This window comes from Sciurus vulgaris (genome assembly GCF_902686455.1).
Source record: "Sciurus vulgaris genome assembly, chromosome: 1".
Lineage (NCBI taxonomy): Eukaryota > Metazoa > Chordata > Mammalia > Rodentia > Sciuridae > Sciurus > Sciurus vulgaris.
The window spans coordinates 100,349,077-100,361,024 of NC_136461.1; the positions used below are offsets into that span (position 1 = coordinate 100,349,077).

Consider the following 11,948-nt stretch of genomic DNA (forward strand, 5'->3'; position numbering starts at 1 on the left):
TTGAACCCAGGGCCTTGTGCTTGCAAGGCAAGCACTCTACCAACTGAGCTATATTCCCAGCCCTAAAATGTGTTTTCAATAATATCAATGTAGTTCAAATGTTTTTCTTTAATACTTTAATAGTATATTTTCACACCATTCTACTTGCAACTTTTCTGTATCTTTATAGTTTAGGCCCCTATAAACAAAAAGGTAGGCCAGGGGCGGAACACTAAGGTTTTAAAATAGTTCATATTCTCTAACTCACATGTTGGAATTTAATACCCACTATGAGGTTTTAAAAGTGTGTGAACTAAGTCTGACCATGGTGTTTAGAAGTGGGGCCTTTGGAAGGGATTAGGATTTAATAAGGTGCAAGCCCCATTGTTGAGCACTGGTAACTTTATAAGAGAGACAATTCACAAGATACATACACATACAAATATGCACACACCCTGTCTCTCACTGTGTGATGCCCTGTGCTACCTCAGGACTGCCAGCAAGAAGGTTATCACCAAATGTGGCCTCTTGAACTTGGACCAGAACTGTGATCCTAAATAAACCTCTTTACTTAATACTTAATCCAGTTTGTGGCATTGTGTTATCAGCAAAAGAAAATGGACTAATATGCAACATCAGTGATAGAAATTATACCCACTCTGTGAGGCATTGGCTCCTAGAAGTGAAAAGCTGGAACCCGGTCCTGTCACTACAGTAATTGGTGAGAGTCACTCAGACCCTGGGAAATGCTCCCCAGGCAAACTGCTGTGCTTAAAGTGTGGGAGTCAGTGTCTCTGGAGGAGACCTAGGAGCAAGGTACTAGTAAAACTATAAAATAGTTTAAAATACTATTTTGCCTTCTCAACCTCTTCTCGAGGAGAGATCAGATGGGGGTATTTTTCCACCTATTCTCTGCTTGATTTTACCAAGCAGAGAATATAACCGGAAGCCTCAATTTCCCCCTCCTTCTCCCAGCTCCTCTTGAGGACTGCGGGAAACCCACAGTCTCCTGAAGAAATTCTGGCTCTGACCAACAGCGAAGTGAACAGTTGCTAATGGAAGGAGGAAGCCCATAATCAACACTAGAAAGCATTATTCTAAACTAGACACAACCCCCTTTCCAAAAATAGTACTAGGGGAAATGACCCTGAAAGGAGGAAGCAGGACAGGTCATTTTAAGCAAAGAATCTCAGAGACCTCAGGTGGATTCTTGTGTTTTCACTTTATTCAATAGAAAAGACACTGACCCACTGTGGCTTTGTTGCCTACTTCACCCCATGAGCCACCGGGATCAAGTGGCTTCTATCTAAGACAAGGGTTTTGCCTAGTTTAAGCTTAGGCTCCTTGATCCACACTAGTGTTCTCTTCTTTTAGAGAGAGAGCACTTGTTGGAAGGGTCACTAGTTGACATAGGAATTGTTCCCTTTAGTGGGAATAAAGGGATTGTCAGAAGCAAGAGGAGTATGTCTTGGGAGCCGGACGATGGGGTTAGAGGACAGCATCTTGTTTTCAACTTCCATCTTTAGACCAGTCTCACCCACCCTGGGGTCAGTTCCCACTAAAGAACTCAAATTCTTCCTTTGTACAATCAAAAATTGCTCATTATGGGTGACTGGCATCTTTCTGGTGGGGACAGTAACCTTGTCAGGGAACACAGACTTTACACTAGGGGTCATTGTCTTCTTGCTGAGAGTCTCTGTCTGAAGATGCACAAGGGCTTCAGTCGTCCCTGCAGTGGTCACAGACTGATGGTTCACTGAAGTCAGAATCTTTGTCCCAGGGACCTCGGTCCCTCGTAGAGCTACAGTGTGATTTCCAAGGGATGCTGTTTCCCTTCCAAGGGTCATGACTCCACTTCCAGGACCTGAAGTCATATTTTTATGCCTTCCATGGACCTCAGGGGCCACAGCTTCTCTTCCTGGGGACAAAATCTTAATAATATCAGTGTCTAATGCCTTTGTCACAGCCAGCCTTTCAGAATCAGATACTGAAGAACTCACAGCAGGTGAGAACCCAAATTGTGGTAAAGGAGTTGAACTGAACTCTAGAGAAAATCATCAGCAAAGGATGAGATTCTTACCTCTCCCTCCCTACCCTGCCCTACCAGCAGGACTACAACCACTCCAGGGCAGAAGCACCCTGCTCCAAAAATCCAGAATTGGACTTCCGATTGCATGCCCAGCAAGACCTGCCCCTCAAGGCCTTATTCCTTCCTCGTTAAATCCTCAAGCAGAAACCTCCTATGTCTGTACATTGTAGAAGGCTCCAGGAACAACTCTGAGGATAAGGAGCTCTAGACAGCATGTTGTGAACAATTGAGCTGGAGTCCACCTGAAGACCTGACCTGCCTGAGCTCCAGTCTTGTCCATAAAGTGAGGATTATAAACAACCCCTAAGGATTTGCAGCTCTTACATGCTAGGTTCCATCTCCTAATTGCCAGGGAAGCCTCTACTTTCAAAAAGAGATATCCAAAGAAACCAAACTCCCTTTTCTAGCCCTTGCCCATGAAAGCAGAAGAAGGAACAGAGAAATAAACTAACATATATATTTTGAGTGCTAACAATGAGCCAGTGCAGTTTTGATTCCATATCTTATTTAGTTCTCCTAATGATGTCATGAGTGTAAGGATTATTTCCATTTTACAGATTGGACAAAGGAAGTTCAAGGAGATCAAATAAAGTCCAAGTGTCCCAACCAAGATTAGAGAATACACTGGCTGACATCAAAGTTTACTGTCTTCCTTCAGTTTCATGTCACTTCATCAAAAAATTTAGACCTAGCAGAATGAACCAACCCAGTGCCTGGTTATACAAATTCCAATCACAGTTCCCACGTCCTAGTTACTTACCTTCTTGCACCAGGAGGTAATTCAATGTGTACAAAAGGGGGAAAGGGCCACTGCCACAGAAAGCTCCCTTGACATCATCCATGTCCAATGTCCACACCATGGCCCCCCCAAAATGCTCTGTCTTCACAAAATTTGCCTGTAAAAGTAACAGTCAGTCAACATCTTGTACTAGCCATCCTCCAGACTGGGTACAACAGCAAAACCTGAACATGAACTGTCAGGAGGCAACACAGCAGGTGGCTTAGGGGTGTAACCTGCGTTTAACAGTAGCCTCTACCACTTCTTGGCTATTGATGTCGGGTAAGTTACAAAATTCTTATGTGTCTCAGTTGCCTCATTTGTAAAAAACTAAAAATTAATAATAACAATTTTAGGATAAAAATAATTCCTACATACACATACTACAACATGGATGAAAACTTGAAGACATTATGTTAGTGAAATAAGTCAGATGAAAAATGACAAATACTGTATGGATCTACTTCTATGAAAGACTTAGAGGAATCAAATTCATAGAAACTTCTGAGTCATAGACCTGCTCAGAAACGTCCCCTTAAAATGCCCACAGGTTGAAGACTAAACTTCTTCACCAGTATTTACATCCCTTCATTAAAAAAACCTTTGCTCCACCTAAATTCTTATTTTTTAATTTTTTTATTTGTTCTAATTGGTTGTATATGACAGTGGAATGCATTTTGACACATTATACACAAATGGAGTATAACTTTTCATTCCTCTGGCTATAGATGGTTGCTGAGTCACAACAGTAGTGTAATCATACATATATATAGGGTAATAATGTCTGTCTCATTCTACAATCCTTCCTGTCCCCTAAATTTTTTAAACCTGTGACAAACTTTCTACCCCACCAAATCTTTCCCCCGTGCAATCTTCTCCTCCTCCAGCTCACCTCCCTCAGGAAGCCCTCCCTGACTTCCCCATCCTTGCCATATGTCAGTAATATCCATGGAGTGCTTAGGATGATCTACCCTGTGTTATCATGCAATAATCTGTTCCAAATTGAAGAGATTGTCACTAAAAAGCTTTGTGACTGAGAAATATGTATTCCCTCAGAACTGAGATTCCTTATTATCAAAATTAGAGGACTGGACTAGATGGGATTATGAAATGCTGTACACATAACATTCTCATTCTCTCTCCCTGTCTCCCTCTCTCTCTCTCTCTCTCCAAATGAGGGCCCATGGAAGCCAGTGGGAACCTATATGCTGGAGCAAGAAAGAAGTAAGGTCTCACCTTCTCATGGAAGCTCCTGATGTCATCATAGCCAACCCACTCCTTCCCCTTGTAGGCGTATGGGACATGCTGATAGACAATCCAGTTCTTTCTTGCTTTCTGAACAAAGGAGCAAATCTGCCAGGAGGACCACAGGTGAGTTCCATGAAGTGCCGTGGAGAGAAGCACCACGCCCTGATGTAGAGAATGCCGGAAGCCCTCCCCAGGGCACGGGAAGGTAGCTCGCAGAGGGAGTGGGAAAGCCCCTCACGAAGGACCTCCTCTCTGTCCTGACTTTTCTTTTCCTCTCTCTCTCTCCCCTGAGTAAGTTTCTCCCTTTACCTGTTCCTTCCTTGGTGTCCATGAGGAAAAAGAGAACAAGGACTGTGAGGTACCTAAGAAGCCAAGCCTGGGTTTGGTGAATAATACCAGCATCAAAGTTCTAAGAGGAACATACCTGACCCTGGACCAGACCTGTGCCTTTTTCAAAATGTTTTCGTAAACAAGTCTCTCCTCTGTTCATTTGCTCTCAATACAAACTTGCCTGATAGGCAGCTATTAACTAGCACTTGATCCTCTAGAGTTAAGGTCTTGAAAGCAGGGACAACTAGGTTGTTACACTCTATCAAGCACTTGAGTACCTGCTAGATGGCCAGCATTGCGCCAGAAACTATACTGCAAGGAGGTAGAGGGGTTTAAGTTGTGCTACAGTTAATGTCAAAGCCACTTCGTTTTTCTTCAGTGCTTTAGATCTTCTGTCAATCAAAGTCTCTGATTCATTATGCCCTTCCAAAACATTATTACAATTATACCACCACTTATAACCATGCATCACTGGATTAAAAGAAAAATACCTCCAGCCATCCAGCATAGAGCAGAGCTCAGAGGGATGCTCAGCACCTCCACTACGCCCCATGGGAAGGTTATAGTTCTGCATCTGGTGCCCTTCACACCTGGACCTTTGTACCCCAGTCCTGTACCTGTGCACCAGGATTCTCCTGTGCTTCAAATCTGCTCAAAGTCCACTTTTCTAGATCTCTATTTGCCACACACTCAATTGCCTCTTAGTATCTCCTCTCATGTCTCACATTCCCTTAGGTGCATGTCTATTTCCTCTACTCCACTCCATGGCAAGCTTTGTTAAGACAGAGATTAAGGGGGGAATTGGTGTAGAGGAAAAAGAAGCTGTAATAAAAGATTCTTGGAATTGTCTCAAAATAACCTTCCAGTGGGGAAACAGGGAGGCAGAGAACTGAGGTGAAATAAGGCTGGCCTTGGATTAATAATTGAATTGGGAGCTAGACAGAGGGTCCTAACCCCAATACCTCATAATAAGCCAAGATGCCAGCTTGCTTGGTGTACTTCCCTGGAGACGCTGGTCCTGTTGCTGCAGCCTGCAGCCCATTTTCAGAGGCTTTGAGGAGGCGAAAGGTGCGCCCATAGGTGGGGAACCCCATCATGAGCTTCTCTGAAGGCGCCCCAAGCTCCCGCCAGTAATTCATAGCATATGCCTAAAGGTAGGAAGAACATAACCCTCCCTGTTATTAAAGGCTAGTGTCCCAGGCTCAGCAAAATATGTCTGGGCCACCTGAAACCTTCCCTTCTCTTACCGAAGATTTGGGGTCTTCAGGAAAAGAGAACAGGGGGCTATTATGTCCTGTGAACTTTTCCCAGCTTCCATGAAAGTCATAAGACAAGACATTGATAAAATCCAGAAGTCTGTAAGACACACAGGAGCAGATACAAAGATTGGGCCAGGCAGAGTTTCAAGTCAAATCATCACAGTGCTAACTAGCTAAAGAGGTACATGTTAGTCACCTGGGCTTCCCTGCTCTTCCTGTCTATGGGGCTGGTCCAGGCTGTGCCAGCCCCTGAGAGACGGAAAAAACCGCTTGTTAGGGACAGCTGTGCATCAAGTTCTATGCATCCTGAGAGTATCTGTGGAGTTAGCCAGAAATCAGAAAAAACAAACACATGCAGGCCTGACTTGTGCTAAAAGAGGTCTGCAGAAATCACCATGAGAAAAAGCAACACTGTTCCATAGCAGTAAAAAAAATTTTTGTCCTTCTACCACTCCTCCAGAAGACTTTCATAATGATCAGGAGGACATGGGCATGTGCCAGGTGAGAGGTATAAGGATTTACCCAGATTTCCTAATTTAATTTTATCTGGTCAATTCCCTAAGTACCATGCCTTTTTCCATTTTAAAGCAGAATTTGAAACTCAGATAGGCAATTAGTTTGCCTAAACTCACCCAGTTGTATGAAGGCAGAACTCTCAATCCTGCCTAACTACAAGATTCATACCAACCAACTCCAGTCCCACTGGGTCCTTCATCTCTCCTCCCACACTGAAACAGCCCTCTAGAGCAATCACACTCAGAAACACCACATACACATACTCTCTTTTTCTGCATCCATTTCCTTATTTGTAAATACTTAGCTTTTGAGATTCAAGAAAATTAGCACACAGCCAGCTTGACCAGAAAGATTTATGTGCTATTCATGTCTACCTTTTTAACTTTTTTTGCAAAGGAGATCTGAATTGAAAATTGTGTGTGACTGGGAATTCCTGCTTTGGGGTTTGTGGCTTATAGTTGTCAGCTCATCTGCCCATTGCTGCCAGCATTTCCTGCACAGTGTTTGTTTATAGCTCTGGGGAGGAGGAGGTCCGGCCCATGACATTTTCTCCTGTGAGACCCAGCAATGGGCCATCAGAAGATTCTACCCAAGATAATGTTGTTGAGGTTCAGTGCTAAGCACCTCCCTGTGTTCTTCTAAAGAAAGCCCCAGGGTATGTATAATGGAGCTGACTCTTGTCCTCACCTATGATCCTCAGCCCACCCAAAACCTCACAGACACCAGGACAGGTACATGGCAAGCTCAGGGACAGTGCTTATTATGGTTTAGATATTAAGTGTCCCCTCAAAGCTCATGTGTGAGACAATGCAAGGAAGTTTGGAGATAAGTGATTGAGTTATAAAAGGTTTGACCTAATCAATGTATTAATCCCCAGATAGGGATTAACTTGGTGGTAACTGTAGGCATGTAGGGTGTGGCTGTAGAAAGTGAGTCCCTCAGGGTGTGTCTATGGGGTTTATATTTTGTTCTGGTGAGGGGCTCTCCCTCTCTCTCTCTCTCTCTCTCTCTCTCTCTCTCTCTCTCTCTCTCTCTCTCTCTCTCTCTCTCTCTGTCTCTCCTCCCTGCTGTGATGTCTTGTGCTGCTTTCCTCCATCACACCCTTCTGCCATGATGTTCTGCCTCACTTTGAGCCCCAAAGAATGGAACCAGCTGTCTATGGACTGAGACCTCTGAAACAGTGAGCCCCAAAATAAACTTTTCCTCCTCTGTGTTGTTCTTGTCAGGTCTTTTTCATCACAGTAGAAAAAGCTGACTGAAACTGCTTGAGCAGCTCTGAGGTCCTAGGCTCAATCCACTTACCTCCCTAGAAGGGGTACATCATAAGATGTTTGGATGATGTTTGGGGCACCAGAGACAGCAGCAGAGAGCAGCAGCCTGGGACGCTTGGTGAGCAGCGCCTCCTTCTGGAAGGCAACGAGGAGCTCCTAGGAAGAAAGAACCAAACAAAACAGTCGGATAGAGAAAGCATCATCCAGGAAACATTGACCGGGCTCCTTGAGCATGATCTGGGGACAGGTGTGAGGAAGACAGATAAGCCAGCAAGGTAGTGATTTGCCAGAAGGGAGGCAAGCGAGCTGGGAGAATCCAGACTGACGCTGCCTGAGGAAGACCAGGAGACTGCACCAAGAAGGCGTCACCCAGGCTACAGGGCTGGAGCAAGAACTTCACACAAACAGAGAAAAGAGCAACCACAGGACCTCTGCTCAATAGCAAGGTGGCCCAACAGCTCCAACGTGATGGCATTGAAAGAGCAGTCTGTTTCTTCTCTCCTGCCCCTGTCCTTTTGCTCCCCCTCTGCCATGAACCCAAATATGATCAAAAGTAGAACCATTTCTGGATTCCAAAGCTTCCAAACTGGCCTTACTTCAATTAAGAAAAGAAAATTCCATCGGTCACTCATGGGGCTGTTCCTCAGTCCAGGGTACAAGAAGAAAAGGTCGAGACCATCGAAGTCATGTGTCCTCAGGAGGGATATAACTGAATCAATAAACGCTTCACGGTTGGCGAATGTGTACAGCATGTTGGTGAACCTACAGGGAGAGCCGGGCTGAGGCCAAGAGCACTGTCCACAGCAGCACAGCCCCCTTTGGGGCCCCTTGCAAGTTTGCCTGCTGGCCTCTCTGCTGTCTCCTCAGTAACTACTCAATTCCCACCACCTGTTCGAGCCCTGACATTCTTTCTTGGACTGGACTGGGGAGGAGACATGAGCCAAGGGCCAGCACTTCCAGAAGGATCAGTGAACTAATCTGGGCCTGGGCTGCATAAATTGACAGAAGAGATCGGGGCTCTGATAAGGGGTTCCTGGTCCCTGGCTCCTTTGTTAATTTGTTTATTTGATTTTCTTTTTCCCGTTTTAGTTTAGTGAAGATACTCTGGGGAAAATTAGATCTTATAGAAGCTGAATTTCAAGCAATTCTAGGATAGCCCTGTGGACAATGATTAGAAAATAACCAGACTCAAAGATAGACGGGCCTGGTTCCATTGTCTGTTTGCCACCTCTCAGCTGGGTGCGCTCTAAGGGACATTTGGGAGAAAACTGGCAAGTTCCTTAATACCTATGACTCTTCTTTTTCTATCATCTTGGTATACAAACAACCACTTCATAAGCTTTTCCCCCATGGTTAAGAGATAATGCCCTAGCCCAGCATCTGGCATATGGTGTGTGTTCGAGTGGGAAAGGAGAAGCCTAGGTTCAGGCTGAGCCAGTTGTTAGCTCACACCTGAAATCCTTTCTCCCTCATATCTGAAGATCCCTGAAAAAGGACATCCTCACACACTCCAGGCCTCCCACCAGCTCTCCCTCTAAGGCGAAAGGCCCGCAGGCCTCAGCCCTCTCCACATTGCCTTGAGGAGAGTGCAGTGTTGACCGGAGCACTAAGACTGGCACTTCATTCGTTGCTTCCTTTTCTCAAGCGCTGCCCTTGAAGGTTGACACCACTGGCTCCATTTATAAGGCGAGGAAACCCAGGCCCTAGGAGGTTGCGGTTTATGCTTCTTGTCCTAAATAAGATTCCTCTCCTCAGAGACAAGCAAGACCTTTGCCTTTTATGGAGGACTGAGGGTTCTTTGTGAGTACCCCGTTTGTCTCTCATTTCCTTTCACCTCCTTTTTCACCACCTGCCAGGACTTTCTTGTTCCCAGCGACCTTGCATGGGCCCTTGAATCCAGAGCCAGATCAGGACTTGGGGAAGGGACTGCGCTAGCTTTGCTGTCTCACAACCAAGGTGGCTCCCACTCACTTCTAGCCCACCCACTCCACCTCCCAGAGAAGACGATGACAGCAGGGTCTTACCTCAATGTGCCAAAGTTCCACCCTCCAATGGACAGCAGTGTTTTCAGCTCCCTGTTCCTAGGATGTGGGAGAGAGGATTGGTAAGCTGGGTCCTCTACGCCAGCAGGCAGTTACAGTCACTATTGTTTTTTTTCTCCACTCAATAAAAGAACAACAAGAAATGGGGACTGGGAGACAGGGACAGGAAAGGGAGAAGGCTGGTGAAGGGAAGGAGAAAGAAGAGCACAGGACGGAGGGGAAGGAAAAGAGGGACTTGCAATTCGCCCAAGGGTCATCACAGCCCCACAGCTCCAAGGTCATACAAAGTTCACCAAATTCCCTATGTCCCACAATGTTTCCAGAACAAAAGAAAAGAGTAGTCGGAAATGTTTCTCTTCACTTATCTTCTTACCTGACAAATATTGATTGAGCAATGACTTAGTGCCACTGACTGTTTTAGGTGCTTGAAACACCACAGAGAACAACACAGACAAACAAGCTCCTCACTTTCAGGAAGCTTGTGACCCGGCCCATCTATAGCCATCCATACAGTGACAAACCTTCCCTTGGGCAGGGAAAGAGCCCAGAAGTTCTGGGAGGGGAGTACTTAAGCAAGCACTTACTGAACACCAACTCAGTGCAGGTACTGACCTAGCTGACTGACTGGGTGACCTAGAGTCATAGGAGGCACTACCCCTACCCTTGAGGACCTTGCAGCTTAGGGTTTGCAGGTGACAAATGATAATAAAAACACTAACATTTGTTGAGCATTTGCAATTGCATGCCCTCTTGAAGCACTTTAACATCATTAATATCAGAAATCCTCACAACTGGATTCAGGGTGAATAGGGGTTTGCCAGGCAGAAAAGAGAGAGATGACATTCCAGGGGGAGACAACAGCAACTAGCAAGGCAAGGAGGCAAGAAGGAGCTCAAGACCCTTGTCAACAGGGAATTCTTAAGTTGGGAATGCTTGGGAGCCCCATTTGAGGATTGGACTGGAACAATCAGAAGAAAGAAAGTAACAGGAAGAATGAGCGTATATCTATATCTATAAAGTCTTACATCTATAAAGTTTGAAAATACAACCCCACCTCCAAAGTGAACAAACCTCTCCTTGAGTTTGTTGAACTGTGGGTAGAGAATTTCTTCATCCTGGAGATTCTCGGCAACAATTTGATTGTTGCTCATTGAGGCAAAGGCAAATATCAGGTGGGTACAGAGAAAGGGGTCCAGGTCACGGGGCAAGATGGAGGCAGAATCTGGGCGTCCATGTGCCCAGTTGGTGAAATAACACACCAGTTTGTAGGCAGCACCTGATAAGCGATAGCATGCATTAGTTGGCAAAGATCAAGGGAGTTGGGTGGGGCCAAGAGGCCACCTTCGCACCCACACGCCCCAAAGTCCCTTGAGCTCCAGTCGCTTCCCCACCACTGAAGTTTCGGGAACCAGGGGATGGGTTGTGAAATCCTGTTCTGAATGGATCCTCAGGTCTGGATTCTGACACAACAGTGAGTAACACAAACAGCAGGTGATCAAACTTCCTCTACAGACCTGCATGAAATCAGCAATCCCTGACCTAGGAGCCTGGGCAGGATGAAGCTATAAGGGACACTCAGTGCAGAGGACTTAACAACCAGAGAATCTCCTTGGCTCTGGAGGAAAGAACACAATTTTCTTACCTTCCTGATGTTTCAGTACAAGGAACAATGCTGCAGAAAAGAAAGAAAGGAGTTACACACAGATTCATATACACACCCAGAGTGGCATGCCCATGTACACCATCCAGTCAGCAAGTACCCCCACCAACATGTTACCATGTCCAGATGCAGATACACACATGGGGACACACACATCATTCACATATTTCCTCTCCTCTGAATTTGAGCCAGTAGAGCTAGACCTACATTCCTCTTCTCTCTAATAAAAACTACAGATATACACACACACTTTGCACAGGAACAATAAGTTAGACCTCCTAGCAAAAGTTCTAAGCCAGTGGTTCTCAGTCCTGGCTGCAAAGAGGAAGGTACTGGTATCCTGGCTCTTCCCTCAGAGATTCTGATTTCATTGCTCCAAAGTGGAACTTGGGCATAAAAATACCAAATATGCAGGAGAAAAACTGCTCCCATCCTTCTTCCTTGGTTATCGCTGACCCTTCACTATGTTCCAGCCCATCTCTGTCTAATCCAGGCCCCCAGAGTCCCAGTCAACAAACTCATGAAACTCGGTACCTCTTGGACCAAGTGACATTGCTGGAAACTATCATACTCACCAACCCATAGCCACAGCTTCCCCATCTCAGTGGCTTAACTGTGAGGCCAAAGCTTGGACCCATTTATAGGAGCAAGCTGTAGCACTGGGCAGCCCAGCCATACACACACACAAACACACACACACACACACACACACACTAGTGCCAAGACCAATGATTTTTCAGAGTCACAGTGACCCCAGTACCTCCTCTACTCCCTTT

The 11,948-nt window shown here is 45.6% G+C and overlaps 1 protein-coding gene across 1 annotated transcript; it reads right to left on the reverse strand.

Annotated features, from left to right (window-relative positions):
• Positions 1–1,270: 1,270 nt before the first annotated feature.
• OVGP1 (oviductal glycoprotein 1) lies at positions 1,271–11,725 on the reverse strand (the record flags this gene model as incomplete). The annotated part of the gene is made up of 11 exons (XM_079146112.1): positions 1,271–1,897; positions 2,829–2,964; positions 4,083–4,199; positions 5,387–5,572; positions 5,672–5,780; positions 7,502–7,626; positions 8,067–8,232; positions 9,495–9,551; positions 10,584–10,788; positions 11,155–11,184; positions 11,707–11,725. 11 exons carry the CDS (start codon positions 11,723–11,725, stop codon positions 1,380–1,382), a joined length of 1,668 nt encoding a protein of 555 aa, XP_079002238.1. The 3' UTR covers positions 1,271–1,379.
• Between the last annotated feature and the right edge of the window lie 223 nt (positions 11,726–11,948).